We start from the raw sequence: 20487 nt of genomic DNA on the forward strand, positions 1-20487 counted from the left end.
GCAGAGAGAAGTGGAAATGGGGGGGGGAGGGCAAACGGACTGGGGGGGGCAAACGGACGGGGGGGGGGGGGCAAACGGACTGGGGGGGGCAAACGGACGGGGGGGGGGGCAAACGGACGGGGGGGGGGCAAACGGACGGGGGGGGGGGGCAAACGGACGGGGGGGGGGGGGCAAACGGACGGGGGGGGGGGGCAAACGGACGGGGGGGGGGACAAACGGACTGGGGGGGGGCAAACGGACTGGGGGGGGGCAAACGGACTGGGGGGGGGGCAAACGGACTGGGGGGGGCAAACGGACTGGGGGGGGGCAAACGGACTGGGGGTGGGACAAACGGACTGGGGGGGGGGACAAACGGACTGGGGGGGGCAAACGGACTGGGGGGGGCAAACGGACTGGGGGGGGGGGCAAACGGACTGGGGGGGGGCAAACGGACTGGGGGGGGCAAACGGACTGGGGGGGGCAAACAGACTGGGGGGGGGCGCAAACGGACTGGGGGGGGCAAACGGACTGGGGGGGGCAAACGGACTGGGGGGGGCAAACGGACTGGGGGGGGGGGCAAACAGACTGGGGGGGCAAACGGACTGGGGGAAGGGGCAAACGGACTGGGGGGGGGGCAAACGGACTGGGGGGGGGCAAACGGACTTGGGGGGGGAAACGGACTGGGGGGGGGGCAAACGGACTGGGGGGGCAAACGGACTGGGGGGGGCAAACGGACTGGGGGGGGGGGGCAAACGGACTGGGGGGGTGGGCAAACGACTGGGGGGGGCAAACGGACTGGGGGGGGGGCGCAAACGGACTGGGGGGGGCAAACGGACTGGGGGGGGCAAACGGACTGGGGGGGGCAAACGGACTGGGGGGGGGCAAACGGACTGGGGGGGGCAAACGGACTGGGGCGGGCAAACGGACTGGGGGGGGGGGGCAAACGGACTGGGGGGGGCAAACGGACTGGGGGGGCATACAGACTGGGGGGGGCAAACGGACTGGGGGGGCAAACGAACTGGGGGGGGGCAAACGGACTGAGGGGGGGGCAAACTGACTGGGGGAGGCTAACGAGAGAGGGGGGGGGGCAAACGGACTGGGGGGCAAACGGACTGGGGGGGGCAAACGGACTGGGGGGGGCAAACGGTCTGGGGGGGGGGCAAACGGACTGGGGGGGGGCAAACGAACTGGGGGGGGGCAAACGGACTGAGGGGGGGGCAAACGGACTGGGGGGGCTAACGGAGAGGGGGGGCAAACGGACTGGGGGGGGCAAACGGACTGGGGGGGCAAACGGACTGGGGGGGGCAAACGGTCTGGGGGGGGGCAAACGGACTGGGGGGGGGGCAAACGGACGGGGGGGGGCAAACGAACTGGGGGGGCAAACGGACTGAGAGGGGGGGCAAACGGACTGAGAGGGGGGGGCAAACGGACTGGGGGCAAACGGACTGGGGGGGCAAACGGACTGAGAGGGGGGAGCAAACGGACTGAGAGGGGGGGCACAAACGGACTGAGGGTGGGGGTCAAACGGAGAGAGAGAGAGCAATGGGGGAGAGAGAGAGCAATGGGGGGGGGGGGGAAGGGTGGGATAGAGAAAATGGAGACAGAGAGAGACACACACACACACACACACAAAGAGACACAGAGAGAGAGACACACACACACACACACACACTCTTCCCCCTCTCTCACAAAGAAGACACTTGTTTATTTTAATTGTAGTCAGATAGTTCTCATACCTATGATAGCAGTGGGTATTGTTAATACTGTGTATTGGAGGAGATGTATCGCTGTTTATAGCACTGTATATGTCACTGTTGATAAGATGGTATCACTTTTGATATCACCGTGTGTGTCACTGTGTGTATCACTGTTTATGTCACTGTGTGTGTACTGTATCCCTGTATGTGTCAGTGTGCGTGTATCACTGTTTATATCACTGTGTGTTACACACATACCTTACAGTTGTGTCATTGTGTGTCTTGCTTTGTGTTTTCAGATATAAATGAGTGTTTATTGGCTTGTCGTGCGGTGCGAACACAGACTGTATAAACGTAGTGGGCGGCTTCCACTGTATGTGTGCAACAGGATTCCGCTCAGCAAACAACGTAACACAATTCTGTCCTAACAAGACACGTTGTGTAGGTAAGTACACAACTAGTTCTATAAAGTGTGAGTGTCCTGTGTATAATATAGTTTCACACGCTGCTCTGTGTATAATACAGATACACATGCTGCTCTGTTTATAATACAGATACACACGCTGCTCTGTGTATAATACAGACACGCTGCTCTGTGTACAATACAGATATACGCTGTTCTGTGTATAATACAGATACACACACTGCTCTGCGTATAATACAGATATACGCTGCTCTGTGTATAATACAGATACACACGCTGCTCTGCGTAGCTCTGTGTATAATATACAGATACACATTGCTCTGTGTATAATACAGATACACACTGCTCTGTGTATATACAGATAAACACACTGCTCTGTGTATAATACAGATAAACACTCTGCTCTGGTGTATAATACAGACACACACTGCTCTGTGTATAATACAGATACACATGCTGCTCTGTGTATAATACAGATACACACGCTGCTCTGTGTATAATACAGATACACACACTGCTCTGTGTATAATACAGATACAACACTGCTGCTCTGTGTATAATACAGATACACACGCTGCTCTGTGTATAATACAAGATACACACACTGCTCTGTGTATAATACAGATAAACACACTGCTCTGTGTATAATACAGATACAGCACTGCTCTGTGTATAATACTGATACACACATGCTCTGTGTATAATACAGATAACACCACTGCTCTGTGTATAATACAGATTACACACACTGCTCTGATGTATAATACAGATAAACACACTGCTCTGTGTATAATACAGATAACACCACTGCTCTGTGTATAATACAGATACACACACTGCTCTGTGTATAATACAGATACACACACTGCTCTGTGTATAATACAGATACACACTGCTCTGTGTATAATACAGATACACACACTGCTCTGTGTATAATACAGATAACACACTTCTGTGTATAATACAGATACACACCTGCTCTGTGTATAATACAGATACACACTGCTCTGTGTATAATACAGATACACACACTGCTCTGTGTATAATACAGATACACACTGCTCTGTGTATAATACAGATACACACACGCTCTGTGTATAATACAGATACACACACTGCTCTGTGTATAATACGAGATACACACTGCTCTGTGTATAATACAGATACACACACTGCTCTGTGTATAATACAGATACACACTGCTCTGTGTATAATACAGATACACACTGCTCTGTGTATAATACAGATACACACTGCTCTGTGTATAATACAGATACACACCCCTGCTCTGTGTATAATACAGATACACACGCTGCTCTGTGTATAATACATGAATACACACACTGCTCTGTGTATAATACAGCTACACCCTGCTCTGTGTATAATACAGATACACACACTGCTCTGTGTATAATACAGATAAACACACTGCTCTGTGTATAATACAGATACAACACACTGCTCTGTGTATAATAGATACAGCTCTGTGTATATACAGATACACACTGCTCTGTGTATAATATAGATACACACACTGCTCTGTGTATAAGTACAGATACACACGTTGCTCTGTGTATAATACAGATATACGCTGCTCTGTGTATAATACAGATAAACACACTGCTCTGTGTATAATACAGATACACACACTGCTCTGTGTATAATACAGATACACACGCTGCTCTGTGTATAATACAGATAAACACACTGCTCTGTGTATAATACAGATAACCACTGCTCTGTGTATAATACAGATACACACACTGCTCTGTGTATAATACAGATAAACACACTGCTCTGTGTATAATACAGATAAACACACTGCTCTGTGTATAATACAGATACACACACTGCTCTGTGTATAATACAGATAAACACACTGCTCTGTGTATAATACAGATAAACACACTGCTCTGTGTATAATACAGATAAACACACTGCTCTGTGTATAATACAGATACACACGCTGCTCTGTGTATAATACAGATAAACACACTGCTCTGTGTATAATACAGATACACACACTGCTCTGTGTATAATACAGACACACACTGCTCTGTGTATAATACAGATACACGCACTGCTCTGTGTATAATACAGATACACACACTGCTCTGTGTATAATACAGATAAACACACTGCTCTGTGTATAATACAGATAAACACACTGCTCTGTGTATAATACAGATACACACGCTGCTCTGTGTATAATACAGATACACACGCTGCTCTGTGTATAATACAGATACACGCACTGCTCTGTGTATAATACAGATACACACACTGCTCTGTGTATAATACAGATAAACACACTGCTCTGTGTATAATACAGATAAACACACTGCTCTGTGTATAATACAGATACACACACTGCTCTGTGTATAATACAGATAAACACACTGCTCTGTGTATAATACAGATAAACACACTGCTCTGTGTATAATACAGATAAACACACTGCTCTGTGTATAATACAGATACACACGCTGCTCTGTGTATAATACAGATAAACACACTGCTCTGTGTATAATACCAGATACACACACTGCTCTGTGTATAATACAGATACACACACTGCTCTGTGTATAATACAGATAAACACACTGCTCTGTGTATAATACAGATACACGCACTGCTCTGTGTATAATACAGATACACACACTGCTCTGTGTATAATACAGATAAACACACTGCTCTGTGTATAATACAGATAAACACACTGCTCTGTGTATAATACAGATACACACGCTGCTCTGTGTATAATACAGATACACACGCTGCTCTGTGTATAATACAGATACACGCACTGCTCTGTGGTATAATACAGATACACACACTGCTCTGTGTATAATACAGATACACACACTGCTCTGTGTATAATACAGACACACACTGCTCTGTGTATAATACAGACACACACTGCTCTGGTGTATAATACAGATACACGCACTGCTCTGTGTATAATACAGATACACACACTGCTCTGTGTATAATACAGGATACACACGCTGCTCTGTGTATAATACAGATACACGCGCTGCTCTGTGTATAATACAGATACACACGCTGCTCTGTGTATAATACATATAATTTACATGCGGCGCCACCCACAAAATCCAAACTCTCCCTCCCCAGCGTCCTTTGGGCCCTACGATGTTGCCCACATCAACCTTGTTTCTATACATTGGCGCCCAGAGACGCACTAAACGCGCTAATCTGTGCGTCTGTTTTACCACAAAAGTCACTGATAGCGACGCTTGTATATAGCCTCTGTAGTCTCACTGTGTGTTGTGTTATACTGTGTCCCCAGTGTGTTGTTGTGCTACACTGTGTCCCATTATGTTACTGCTTTACAGTGTCACATAATAATAATAGCATGTTCTTGTATAGCACTGTTGTGTTCAGTGTCTCACATTGTGTTCTTGTGTTGCGCCGTCACACTGTTGTGTTCAGTGTCTCACACTGTGTTATTGTGCTGGGCCGTCACACTCGTGTGGTTGTGCTCAGTGTCTCACACTGTGTTATTGTGCTGGGCCGTCACACTCGGTGGTTGTGCTCAGTGTCTCACATTGCGTTATTGTGTCGCACCGTGTCATTTTGTGCTGTTGTATTGCACTGTGCCAAATTGTGGTACTGTGCCACACTCTCACATTGTGCTGTGTTACATTGTGCTATTGTGTTCCACTGTGACATACCAAGTCTTAGCTAGCTCAAACCCCCAAACCCACTGCATTATACAGCTCAACCCCCTTATAACGCTGTGCTTGGGGTCCAAAGAATCACATCGCGTTATAAGCGGATCGCGTTAGAAATAATGTACAGTTGTATGCATTGTACAATAAAGTACTTAAGACGCCAATAATCGTGTTGTAAAGTATCCATAAATACGAAAATTGGGAGCCACGCTCGCATCGCGTTATAAGTGGATTCGCGTTGTAACGGATCGCGTCATAACGGGGTTGAGCTGTATATATGTATTTGTGTCAATTGGAGTGCTATTGTAATAGTGACCTAAAGTATATAACATATACAAAGACGCCCCAATGCTACATTCAACAGGACAAATGATTTCGTTATTTACTATCTGTTTCTTCTTCTCATAAGTTGGAGCATTTAGTTCAATCCATTGGCCAAAAACATTTTAAGCCTGTCACCCACGTCACTGTGTGACCCTGTCAGCAGGTCCCACGCCACCAATATCATACTGTCTCGTGTATTTCTTCCACTGCAGAGGGAGAACAGGAAATGAGAGACACAGTGCCTACAGCATCGGGTGCATGACATGTATGCAGTGCCTAAAGGGTGTAAAAGAACAAGCACTGTATGTGCTATGTACAGTTAAAAACAGAAATGCTCTAATAGGGGGGGGGGGGGAATCTTCAAGATCAAGTGCAATTAAAAATATACTTATACTTCCTTTGGTTGTTGCAGCAGTGAAGGTTTTCTCCATCTCTCTCGGGGGTCAAGAAAGCTCTTAATAGGCCGTTAATTCATGTGTGTGTCAGGACCTACTGATTACAACATGGAAGTGGGATTGGGTGAGCTTTAAACCAAGGACGAGATGTTCAGCCCATCACAGTGTAGACATCCTTAGAGTTTTGGATATATAGATTTATCTGTGTCACTTGGTGTGCTATTGGGATAGTGACCTAAAATATACAACAATCTACAAAGATGCCCCAATGCTACATTCAGTATGACACATTGTTTAGTCCATTACTATCTGGGTTTTTTTCTGTTGACTTACCCATGCCTCGAGCTGAACCCCTCTTCCATTCCCAATAAACACACCATACAAGTTCTTGGGAGAAAATACTAAGCGCAGCTTTATTTATAAACAACATGATAGATATCACGTTTATCCCCAACTTGGGACCCAGTCAGATTGCTCCGCTCACCTCTACCAGAGCTCGAGGGGTACCCTCAGCCCGTGCCGATTACGCCATTCAGCACCTTAGGCCAAATGGCACAGAGCCCCCATACGGAACGGTCACCACCATTCCGGCCGCCCAAGCCGAGAATGGTACCGCCTTCCCCAAATTACCATATTCAGACCTCCTTCCAGGAGCCAATACTGACTTAGTCCCCCCTCCCCCCCCCCACTCCCCGAATATACATTACTCGCGCCAAAGTATTCCCAAGCTGTGACAAATACAGAGCAGAATCCCGATCCTTCTTCCAATACCCGCCGTTCTTCATGCCTAAAGACAGGGCGGGTGTGGGTAGGACTTTGCTCGCGGCAGATTCTAGAAGAAAGAGGTAAAGTAGGTTCTCCCCACCTCTTTCCGGGGGGAAAGGAAGCTCTTAATAGACTGTTAATTCATGTATGTTGTCAGGATCTACTGATTACATTGAAAAGAACCCAAACCCACTACATATATATATATATATATATATATATATATATATATAATATATATCTATATCTATCTATATATATAGATATAGATATATATAGCACAAGAATGTAATGAAGAGACAGCACTCAAGGTTGATGAACTAATCAAAATGTATTGATGATGAGGATACACAAATCCTATATATATATATATATCTCAATTGGAGTGCTACTGAGAGAGTGACATCAAGTATACAACAATAGACAAGAAAGCCGCACGTGGGGTTCTGCTGACATCATTTGATTGGCACTGTTCCCTGTCGGGCGCCGGTCGAAAGGGGAACTCTCCATTTGTCTGTGACCGGAGCCTTTTTCGCTCCTCTTTGCGCTCGTCTGGTGCCTCTATAACCACGATTACCTTATCTTTCCTCATTTAAGGAGGTATTACCTAGGATTGTGCGATATCAACATTTTGACCACGATAATGATATTAAGAAATTTATCGTGATAACAATATATATCGCAATAAATTTGTTAAAATAAAAGTCTGAAAATGACCTAGTAAATGTAAATAAAATGTGTTTTCAAAATAAATACATATTGGTTAGATTTTCTAGAAAATAGAGACCTACATTCCCAAAACCTTTCCAGGGGGAGGGGAGGAGTTAAGTGTCCCAGGAGGAGGGTAGGGAAGGGGTTGTGTCCAATAGGGAGGGTGGAGAAGGGATTAAGTTCCCCAGGAGTAAGAGAGAAAGGGCTACAGTAGAGGCAACGTTTATTCTAACATTTGCTGTAAACTAGCCGGGTTACATTCTGGGTATGTGCTGGGTATGTGCTGGGTATGTTCTGGGCTAGTTTGAGGCACGTTTAAGGCATTTCTGCATTGACTAACGACCCATAGGATTAACACAGCAGGGATCCCTGGCAGTCCAATTCAGTTTGAATGGGACTGCCAGGGACCCCCCGCTGTTAATCTGATAGGCCATTAATAAATGCAGAAATGCTGGGGCTAGTTTAAGGAAAGTTTAAGGCATGTATTCAGAATGTACCTGGGTGTACCTGGGTCTTTTGGGGAATTGCCACTGGTTTTTGTTAGAATAATCGCTGCCTCTACCGTAAGTGTCCCAGGAGAGGGTGGGTAGGGGGAAAGTGAGGAGAGTAGTTCCTACCTTTGCCTGCTGCAGCCCTTTGCTCTCACATGCTCTCTCCCCATGCTGCTCGAAGCTCCTCCCCCTCTCTCTGAGTCAACATTCAGAAGCAGGGAGGGAGTGGGACTTGGGGCAGCACAGTGGCAGCTTCAAAGCTTCAGCTCTGACCACTGACATCCCATAGTATCGCAATAACAGTTAATCTCCCATATCGGCACTCCGAGAGATTAAGTTATCGCAATATTATTGAATTCCTGTATATCGCCCAACCCTAGTACTTCCTAGTTTACACCTAAGGAAAACAAGGTTCTGTTTACAAATGTTCTCTTTTAGGGAATACCGTCTCCTATCCCTCCTCCCGTCACCCTCCCCTATCTGTCTCTGCATTAGGGCTAACAGAATTCTAGTTTATTAAGCGATCTCTGTATTGTACTTCTTTATGTATATAGCGCCATTAATGTACATAGCGCTTCACAGCAGTAATACATGTGGTAATCCAATAAATAACAGATAATATAAATAACAGATCATGGGAATAAGTGCTTCAGACATAAAAGTAACATTAAGGAAGAGGAGTCCCTGCCCCGAGGAGCTTACAGTCTAATTGGTAGGTAGGGAGAACGTACAGAGACAGTAGGAGGGAGTTCTGGTAAGTGCATCTGCAGGGGGCCAAGCTTTATGTATCCTGTGTTCAGAATGTTCACCAGTGCTATTCATATGCTTCTTTAAGCAAGTGTGTCTGAAGGTGGGTCTTAAAGGTCTTTCAACAGTCATGCTGCATTTACAAAGAGTAGCAATCACCTGTTTCTATCAAACTGCCTATATTTCTCTCACAATATGGAATCACTGCTCCAGTGAGCACCATACCATGTCACTGAGCAGTGTCCAGCGATATACAGCCCTAACTTTACCATCTGATATCTAAACTGTTGAGGGCACAAGGGTATAAACACCATCGAATATTTGGACCTGCTATAGTATTTATACTTTATTAGACGTTATCCTCTGTGTAACAATTTTGCTGCAATTTACAGCTAGCACTTGTGTAGAAGTGGAGTGGAAGTGTGGAACTCTGAGAGATAACCGGAGTGGTCGGTTCCCATGACCTTTCTTCTGTCCCGTAACCTACCCGAACCACCAAATAAAATAATTCTTCACCCCTCTGATACTTGGAATTGTGGATGTTCCGAACCTCATACTCCAGACTAGAGTCTAAGATCTCAGGCTCGGGGGTGGGGGGTGCGTGGTTAGTCTTACTTTAGGAGATAACGGCTTTAGTAGTGAGACGTGGAACACAGGATACACTTTCATGTTAACTTACATAGTTACATAGTTACATAGTTACATAGTAGATGAGGTTGAAAAAAGATGTACGTCCATCAAGTTCAACCTACAGTGTATGCTAAATTTAGACAACAGATACTTTATCCTATATCTATACTTATTGACCCAGAGGAAGGCAAACAAAAAAACCCATTAAGGGGAAAAATTAATTCCTTCCTGACTCCAAGAATTGGCAATCGGATTAATCCCTGGATCAACATCCTTCCCATGTATACTTATTTGGTATATCCCTGTATACCTTTCCCATCTAAAAAGATGTCTAACCTTTTTTTGAACACATTTTTTGTATCTGCCATCACAGTCTCCATGGGTAATGAATTCCACATTGTAACTGCCCTTACTGTAAAGAACCCTTTCCTTTGTTGCTGGTGAAATCTCCTTTCCTCCATCTTAAGGGATGGCCCCGAGTCCTTTGTACTGCCCATGGGATGAATAGTTCCTTTTGAAAGCTCCGTGTATTGTCTCCCGAATATATTTGTATAGTTATCATATCCCCTCTTTTCTAATGTAAATAAATCTAATTTAGCTAGCTCTCTCCTCATAATTATATTGTCCATCCCCCTTTATTAATTTGTTGGCTCTTCTCTGCACTCTCTCTAGTTCCATAATGTCTTTTCTTATGATTGGTGCCCACAAAATGTACTCCATTTTCAAGGTGTAGTCTTACTAATGCTTTGTAAAGGGGGTATAATTATGTTTACTTCCCCTTCCATCCATTGCCCGTTTAATGGCAAGATAAGATGCTTGTTTGCCTTTGCAGCTACTGCATGACTTTGGGCACTATTGCTAAGCCTGCTGTCTACAAGCACTCCTAAATCCTTCTCCATCAAGGATTCCCCCAATTTATCCCCATTTAATTTGTAGAGTCGCCCTGTTTATTCTTGCTTCCCAAATGCATAACCCTTACAATTTATCTGTATTAAACTGGAAGTTTTTACTCTAAGAACTACAGGGTTGATACATTTTTTCAACAGGGCATGGGCGAATAAAACGTGGATGAAGTTCCTGGGACCTACGTGTTAGCTTTACGTTTATTTTAAAGATAACCAAACTTGATGACCCGCAACTATACTGAGGAGCTGGTCTTTGCTTCTTCATTTTTTTTCCTCCCAAGCAAATTTTTATTTGTTTTTCAATTATATTCAGGGTGGGGGGTGGGGTGCCCCCCTCCCCCCAAAAAAAGAAGGGGTGGGTGGGGGGACAATAGAACCAACATAATTAAATCCACAATACAATACAGAGATAATAGTAATAATAATAGTTATAATAACCGTATAAAATAATATTAAACAGTAATAATAAAAAGAAACCGGGAGAGGCAAGAGACACTAGCTGGTAGCAATCACATAATTTTTCTGCAATTTATTAAGCTTTGGTTTGTAACTTTGGAATTTTTTATAAAAAAAACCTGCTTTTAATTTTTAATATCTTTAAAATTTGTTTACATTTGTATATCTTGTATCGTCGATATATCACTTTTATATACATTTTTTTTTGGATTAACCAATACACACAGCAACGCCCCCCTCCCACCCCTCCACTGTGGGTATTAATACTATGTTACCTACCTGTACGCTTACTACTCCTCCCCCTGAAGAAGCACGAGTGAACGCGTCGAAACATGTACGTAGGGAGTGACGTTACCACGGTGACGCCGATGCGGTGAAGCGGGTCTGATCCGATAATCTACTAAAACGGTTGTATGGCGCTCTTTACCATTGCATAGCGCGTCGTTTTCAGCATTTGCGGAGCCTTTTACTACTGCTCCACTTGCAGCAGAAGTATAATCGTATAGCTAATACAGCGTAACATAGCCTATCTGGGCAGGTGTTTATACATGCAGCATTCTGATACACCCGCAAGCTTAGCTAAGCATGTAGTAGTAATAGTCTCACACACGTGTGTTTTCAGTGATTCATCTGAGGTGATATTGGAGGAGATTTAAGGAGTTTGGTTTTCTATGAGAACCATCCGTTTAACTATGTAAATGTGCCTCCTTGCAAGTGTCTTGTGAGTATGTATTAGTGGATTTCTGGGGCTAAGACCCCCTTGCTTTGGTTATTTATCTGCTACATATAAGCATAGAGATTCCTACCACTAGGTAATACTACCCAAGGCCTCGGACATGGTGCCGCAGACCGTGCAGACGATCAGACTGCCTTCAGGCAACATTTGCGTCCATGCGGCGTGTGGGCTCGCGTGCACGGTGGAAGCGGGAGATGGGGGGGCGCGCGTTGCGTGAGAAAATCGGTTAAACTGATTTCTCAGTGCGACAGACGGGTCATGTGAGCGGTTCACCCAATGAAGGAGAACCAGCTCCGTGACGTCACTAGGAACGCCCCCCCCCCCCCCCACGGCCGTCTAGCATGGCCAGGAAAAGCACCCACTATCCCTCAGCCTCCGCGCACCTCTGCGCGGGAGAAGGCACTATGGCCCCAGCCTAACTCTGGTATTAATGGGGAGTCTGTTATTGTGTGCACTATATACATTATATGTCTTGATTGCTATAACTTAGCATGTATCCATAGAATCAGATATGGATACAGATTAACCAATACGCTCTATTAACCACGTACCTCGACACTACAACCAATAGATGGCAGTGTTCACATAAGTGAACTGACTGCATTATCCTTTGACCCTGCATTCACCTTTGACCCCTGCATTCACCAGAGAGGATATTAAATACACTATTGTATATATCACAGCAATTTTCTTGCACATTGTTCTGTACACCATGTAAATGTAGCCATAGCATAATTGTTGAATAAATATTGTGATATTTTTGTTTTTAAGAGTACAGTAGGAGATTTTGATCAGTAGCTCAGAGATGTAATTCATTCTCAATATTCTATTGCAACTTACCTGGACGAGTGCATATATATATGGAAATCGTGTGTGTCCCACTCTCCCTCGTTCCCATTTTCTGTAGAGTTGTTCATAAATGGTCTTTGCTTTTCATCAGCAAATTTCTTGTAGCGTTGCTTAGCTTTAGGCCTCGGCCATGTTCCTTGCTTGCTGGCGGAAGCGCGCTGACGCGCGCTCCCGCTCAGCACTGAGCTCCTACAGTTGCAATTAGAGCGGCTTTAGTAGGGGCTCACCTGCGCTTCCGCAAGCGTGCGGAAGCGCAGGTCTTAGGGGAATTTAAAATTCCCCCGCTTGCCGGCGCGACAGGCCGGTCACGTGAGCGGTTCGCCCAATGAGGGCGAACCAGCTCCGTGACGTCACTGGACCGCCCCCGGCCTGTGACGCGCCTGCCCCCGGCCCGCCCCCTGACATCCCGCTGACAGTGCGTGCGGTAAGCAACCGCAAAGCCAGGGAAAGCACCCCGCTTTCCCTGCGCCTCAGCACACCAGCAGGGAGTATGGCCGAGGCCTTAGGCTGCGGCTCCGCTGCCTGCGAAGCAGGCGACGTGTGCAGCCGAGTCCCCTGGTCTGCAGAGAGCTGCAGGGGGAAAGACAGGGGCATGATGGGGGAGTGACTGGGCGTGGCCATGACATCACCCGGCAGGTTTGTCCTCATTGGCTTAACTGTTGGGGGGGGGGGGCGTGGCCTAACACTCCGTCACAACTCCTGCTCTCAATTTTCTTGAGAGCAGGAGTTTGTCGGCGCAGCACGGCGTCCCCCCCTCGCAGCGGGCCTGGCCCCATTGTGGGGCGGATCTTGTCCCTGCAGTGTCCACCACAGCAGGCGCTGCAGTAGCCAGCGGGGACCTGGCCTCAGTTAAATTTTCTCGAGCAGTTGAGAATGTCGGTAGCATGATTCTATGGCATTCCTCCACTGAGCATATCGTAGGATTATCCGGCGTTCGTTCTGGAATCCTTCTAGGATGAAACCCAAAGACACAAAAGAATGGAGAATATCTCAACGCAGAGTGTTCAACGTTATTATTCTGCCACCCATACCAATTCTACCCAGTTGGAACTTCCTCGTTGCAAATGTCATTGCAGATATTGTTCCAGGACCTTGTTCACTCTCTGTGTTTGACCATCGGGTTACGGATGATAAGTAAAGGTAAGATGTAGGTCAATGCCAACCATGGAACAGAAAGCTTTCCAGAAACATGATGTAAATTGTGAACCTCTCTCCGAGGTCCAGATGGATGGGACTCCGTGAAGGTGATCTATGTTCTGAAGAAACAGTTGCGCCAGAAGTTCCACAAATGGTATTCCTTTAGTGGGAGTAAAATTACTCATCTTGGGGAATAAGTCAACGACCACCAAGATAGTATCGTAGCTCCTTTCTTTGGGTTGTTCTACCATGAAATCTAAAGACAAGATATGCCACTTAACGGGTGATGGAGCTATAGTCATCAATAGACCTTGTGGAGCCATGCTGTCGGTTTTGGATCAAATACAGATGTCACAAGAACGCACATAATCTTATACTTTAGTGTTGCACGGTCACCAAAAATGTCTTTGTACCCAAGCCAAGGTCTTTGAAATTCCCAGATGACTTGTTAGGCTGTGGCCACGCTGCCGCTGAGCATGCTCATGCTTGAGAGCGGTGACGTGCGAGCGGGCGTGGCCAAGCATTGACTGGCGCTGATTGGTTGCTGAAGGGTCATGTGACCATTCAGCGCGCTCAAAATTCAATTTCCTTTGTCTCCCCAAGCGCCAAACTTGGGAGAGCGCATGTGCACGCTCACGAGCGCGTGCGCGCCGCGTGAGCATGACCATACAAATTGATTTTAAATGACAAGCGCCAAATTGATTTTATATGACAAGCGCCAAGCCCGCTCAGCAGCAGCATGGACGCAGCCTTAGAGTTGAATCGTGACAACATCTTAACGCTTCTCTGTAAATGTATTGTGGGTAGATATTGTGCCGAACCATGATAGGGTAGACCCGTTCGGAGATCTCGGGCAGGTTGTTTTTGGGTGCCACTCTAACCAATTGGCTTACAACATGACTTGCTGGATCTTTTAGAACATACTTGTAGTCTCTGAGGCCCCTAAAAAAATCGCTTACTAGATCAAATACACTTGGCTTATTGGTATCGTCCTCCCAAACTCCCTTCTTCAGGATTACGTGAAAGGGCCTCCCCCTAGCCATTAGGTCGGCCTGGACAGAAGGTCATTATGAAATGATAATCTGCGAAGAATAGGGACCACCTCAATTGATGCGTGGTTAATGGACGAGCTGATTTAAGGAACTGGAAGTTATGATCTGTATACACAGTGACCAAATGATGTGCCATTCTTCGAAAGTGACGTTTTTGTTTTACGGCTGGAAGCTCTTTATCTGTAATGGTATCGTTCATTTCTGCAGGGGAAAGTTTCTGCAAAATGTAAGCTACTGGGTGCATATGACCGGTTTCTCGATGACGCTGTGAAAGAATTGCCCCGGCGGCCACATTGGATGCATCCGCTTCCACTGCGTATGGTTGATTGGGATCTGAATGCAATTAAACCAGTTTTCCTTTCAATGCCTCATCCACTTCTGGATTCCAGTCAAACTTGATCCCTTTTCTCAGGTGCCGAGTAATAGGGTCAATAATTCTTGAAAAAACTCCAATGAGAAAAATGTGCAAATTCCAAAAAGCCACGTGTCTTACGGACATTGGAGGTGGCTAATCTATCATTGCCTGAACATTTTTTTTTGATCCATCTTGATACCTCTCAGGCGTAATAACAAAAGCCCGAAATTCCACCGTAGTGCCATGAAACTGGCATTTCTCCAATGTGACAAATAGTTTATGTTCTCTTAATTCTTTTTAAACTGCCTTTACATGGTGTACATTTTTATCCAAGATGAAGAGAAGATCGGCGTGTCATCAATGTATAATATGACACAGATGTCGATGAACTCCCTCGACACTTCATTTATAAAATGCTGGAAGGCAGTAGGCCATTACATAGGCCGAAAGGCATTACTTGGTATTTATAGAGTCCGAATTTGATGTCGTACCTTCTCATCCTCCATACAAGGAAATACACTTATTTCCTCAGCGTACCATCAGTTGTCAATGGCAACTATCTGTCACTCGCTGGCCCTTCCCCGGAAAAACCCAAAACATCTGCAACCCAACTATAACTCTGACCTTGTCTCTCTTATGTAATAAGATCTACAAAACATTCTTCTACTGTCAGAATAAGTACTTACATGCGACATAGTTTGTTCTAATTGAAGAATTGTGGGGAGGTGTGGCTCAGTGTGGGGAGGGGTGGCTCAGTGTGGGGAGGTGCGGCTCAGTGTGGGGAGGTGTGGCTCAGTGTGGCTCAATGTGGGGAGGTGTGGCTAAGTGTGGGGAGGAGTGGCTCAGTGTGGGGAGGAGTGGCTCAGTGTGGGGAGGTGTGGCTCAGTGTGGGGAGGGGTGGCTCAGTGTGGGGAGGAGTGGCTCAGTGTGGGGAGGTGTGGCTCAGTGTGGGGAGGAGTGGCTCAGTGTGGGGAGGAGTGGCTCAGTGTGGGGAGGTGTGGCTCAGTGTGGGGAGGTGTGGCTCAGTGTGGGGAGGGGTGGCTCAGTGTGGGGAGGTGCGGCTCAGTGTGGGGAGGAGTGGCTCAGTGTGGGGAGGGGTGGCTCAGTGTGGGGAGGAGTGGCTCAGTGTGGGGAGGAGTGGCTCAGTGTGGGGAGGAGTGGCTCAGTGTGGGGAGGAGTGGCTCAGTGTGGGGAGGAGTGGCTCAGTGTGGGGAGGAGTGGCTCAGTGTGGGGAGGTGTGGCTCAGTGTGGGGAGGTGTGGCTCAGTGTGGGGAGGTGTGGCTCAGTGTGGGGAGGAGTGGCTCAGTGTGGGGAGGAGTGGCTCAGTGTGGGGAGGAGTGGCTCAGTGTGGGGAGGAGTGGCTCAGTGTTGGGAGGGGTGGCTCAGTGTGGGGAGGAGTGGCTCAGTGTGGGGAGGAGTGGCTCAGTGTGGGGAGGTGCGGCTCAGTGTGGCTCAGTGTGGGGAGGTGTGGCTCAGTGTGGGGAGGAGTGGCTCAGTGTGGGGAGGAGTGGCTCAGTGTGGGGAGGAGTGGCTCAGTGTGGGGAGGGGTGGCTCAGTGTGGGGAGGAGTGGCTCAGTGTGGGGAGGAGTGGCTCAGTGTGGGGAGGTGCGGCTCAGTGTGGGGAGGTGTGGGGAGGTGTGGGGAGGAGTGGCTCAGTGTGGGGAGGAGTGGCTCAGTGTGGGGAGGGGTGGCTCAGTGTGGGGAGGGGTGGCTCAGTGTGGGGAGGAGTGGCTCAGTGTGGGGAGGAGTGGCTCAGTGTGGGGAGGAGTGGCTCAGTGTGGGGAGGTGCGGCTCAGTGTGGCTCAGTGTGGGGAGGTGTGGCTCAGTGTGGGGAGGTGTGGCTCAGTGTGGGGAGGTGCGGCTCAGTGTGGCTCAGTGTGGGGAGGTGTGGCTCAGTGTGGGGAGGTGTGGCTCAGTGTGGGGAGGAGTGGCTCATTGAGTAAAGACACTGACTGGCACTGGGCACCAGGGAACCTGGTTCAATTCCCGGTGTCGGCTCCTTGTGACCTTGGGCTAGTCACTTTATCTCCCTGTGCCTCAGGCACCAAAACATAGGTTATAAGCTCTGTGGGGCAGGGACCTGTGCCTGCAAAATGTCTCTGTAAAGCTCTACATAAAAACTAGCGGCGCTATACAGGAACATGCTAATAATAATAATAATAATAATAATAAAAAAAAAGAATCTTTGCAAATCAGAATAACTCATGTATGGCATCTTTTCCTATAGTTCCAGACCTAATTACAATATAATAAATATTAATGAAAAGCTTACATACATGATTTTAGATTTGTTTGTTTTTTCGTTTTCCATTAGTGCATAAATTCTCCTGCAAGGGATATTAGCGCCGGTTCCAAATCAATTTGGCAAATCGAAAAGCAGGGATTCTCTTTTCATTTGGTCGAAAAAAAACATCTTTTTTAAACTTCGATATGTTTCTGGTAATGAGCCATCAACAGCACTTCTGTGGTGGCTCTCCGAAGAACCAGAGCAAAGACAGATGATCAGATTCTCCGTTGGTTTCTCGGGTGCTTCCCGCAAAACGCGGAGCTCTGCCAAACATGGATGGTATCCTAAGACAGTGCGGAATTGTGGCCCATCGATGAGCTTAATATGTCGGATTTCCGAATGTCTGTTACGGCAGTTACATTTCAAAGGAGGAGTATGCCACTTCAGAGGACCTAAAGTAAGGATTGACCTGTCCACTGCTCTAATCTTTTCTCTCCTGATGTTAACTTGGCTTCCTTTCCTAACTACCCCTGCCAGTATTTATCCACAGAATATCCCTTAGGCTGGGTCCATAGAGGGGGAAGCCGCGCTGAGCCGTGCGGACGCTCCGCGATGAGCCCCGTCATCCTCAATGAGCATGTCTTGAGAGGGGGCTCCCGCGAGCGTTCGCAGGCGTGCTGAGGCGCAGGGATTTTCAGCCGACAGCCGAAACTGTTTCTCAGCGCGCTGTCGGCTGAAAACACCCAATCAGCGCGAAGCAGCGTCATGACGTCGACGCTGTGACGTTGGCGCTTCGCGGGCTATTGGCCCAGCGATGTCACTGCCCCGCCTCCCGATCACGCACGCTGGCTCGCCTGCCAGTCCATGGAATCGCTCCTGACCGAGCAGGCGAGCGTCCTTGTCAGCGCGGAGGAGCGCGGCTGGACCCCTCTATGGACTCAGCTTTAATCAGATTCCTACTTCTAACATTATGACCAAATATGGTATTACCATGTGTCTCCCAGACTATGATAATGTCTTTCTGTTTCTTGCGATGTTTAGGTATTGTAAGACATATTGAACCCCCAAAATAGCCACAACATATATATAAGCGTATAAGTGTCACAGAGGAGTGCTACTGAGCATGGCAATATACATTTAAAACCAGAGACGAACATGAAACACAGACAGAGCTCAATGCACATCCAGCGAAACTTTATACACGGTACAGTGCCTAAATATACATGTATTGATATCTATTAAATACAATGGTCTTTCAGTTTAACATTTTGGCCAAATTGTTGTAAGCCCCTGAGCCACTGCACGGCAGACCAAATCTCAAGGGTCCCTACACTAATATAAATTCTTAATAACCTGTGCATTGCCAGGAAGAATGATTTATATTAAATCTGTCAAAATTAGTTGCAAAGTTCTAAGTCTGATTGAAGCTTTTATTAACCTGTACATTACCAAGAAAAGCACTCTGTATTAGATTTGTCACCATCACACTGCAAGCAAGCAAGTTCCCCTGAGAGTGGGAGATGCTATGGAGTGAGCTTTTAACCATTTAAAAGTGGGAGGGGGTGAGCTTAAATTAGATAGGAGGTTGCCACCCTCCAATCAGCTAAGACCAGCTGAACAAGAATTGTAAGACATATAGAACACCCACAAGCTCATATTGAACCCCCAAAATTGCCACAACATATATATAAGCGTATAAGTGTCACAGAGGAGTGCTACTGAGCATGGCAATATACATTTAAAACCAGAGACGAACATGAAACACAGACAGAGCTCAGTGCACATCCAGCGAAACTTTATACACGGTACAGTGCCTAAATATACATGTATTGATATCTATTAAATAAAATGATCTTTTAGTTTAACATTTTGGCCAAATTGTTGTAGGCCCCTGAGCCACTGCACGGCAGACCAAATCTCTAGGGTCCCTACACTAATATAAATTCTTAATAACCTGTGCATTGCCAGGAAGAATGACATGTCATGACGCCATGACGTTGACGTTGGCGCTTCGCGGGCAATTGGCCCAGCAACGTCATTGCCCCGCCTCCCGATCGCGCACACTGGCTCGCCTGCCAGTCCATGGAATCGCTCCTGACCGAGCAGGCGAGCGTCCGTGTCAGCGCGGAGGAGCGCGGCTGGATCCCTCTATGGACTCAGCTTTAATCAGATTCCTACTTCTAACTTTATGACCGAATATGGCATTACCAGGTGTCTCCCAGACTCTGATAATGTCTTTCTGTTTCTTGCGATGTTTAGGTATTCCCAAACTTTTAGCATAGAATATGTAAAAAAAAAAAAATCCCAGTTGCTCCTGAATCTATAAAAATGGAAACATCAGTAGGGTCGTGGTTTTCATACTCCATGATGACTGGAAGGCGCCATTGTGTCACAGCCATCCGTAGTGTGTTAGCAGAACAATGTGAAGTCCTTGATTTCCTAATGCACGGCAGGTCGTTTTCCCCCTTCCGCAGAGTTGGCGTTCTGTTGAAAGTTGTTGGGCTTCCTGGGGCATTCACGCCCCAAATGCCCTTGTTTTCCACAGTACCAACACAAATCTCGATTAAGCCTTATTTCCCTTTCATCCTCAGAAAGTGGTCCGCAGGTTCTCCCTATCTGCATGGGTTTCGAGTGAGAGTTCCCTTAATTGGCCAACTTTGTTTTCATGCCGGACAGCATCTAGGCGTTCATAAATAGTTTTGGAATCATTCCTCCGTCTTTCTCCCTTTATGTTCGGCTAACCGGTGTTCCAATTGAAGAGCCAAGTCCACTAACTCTTGAGTATGTGTCGAGTTTCGGAGCCACCTGAGCCAAAATATTTGTAGTCTCATCTCTGAGACCTCTACACAACAGGGAGGCCCTTTTATCTTCAAGTCAAGTGGATTCTATCACTAGTTAGTGGAACTGGGTGA

At 46.8% G+C, this 20487-nt stretch overlaps 1 protein-coding gene across 3 annotated transcripts in view; it reads left to right on the forward strand.

Moving 5' to 3' along the window:
* The window catches only part of ADGRE5 (adhesion G protein-coupled receptor E5), a 97738-nt gene that overhangs the window by 25661 nt on the left and 51590 nt on the right, over positions 1-20487 (forward strand). For all 3 annotated transcript variants that reach the window (XM_075577357.1, XM_075577359.1, XM_075577358.1), the window contains exon 4: positions 1976-2121. In XM_075577357.1, the coding sequence (XP_075433472.1) occupies positions 2052-2121 (70 nt within the window). In that variant the 5' untranslated portion in view covers positions 1976-2051. The remainder of the gene's footprint in view (positions 1-1975; positions 2122-20487) is intronic.

The sequence above is a fragment of the Ascaphus truei genome, chromosome 20 (assembly GCF_040206685.1).
Source record: "Ascaphus truei isolate aAscTru1 chromosome 20, aAscTru1.hap1, whole genome shotgun sequence".
Taxonomy (NCBI): Eukaryota; Metazoa; Chordata; class Amphibia; order Anura; family Ascaphidae; genus Ascaphus; species Ascaphus truei.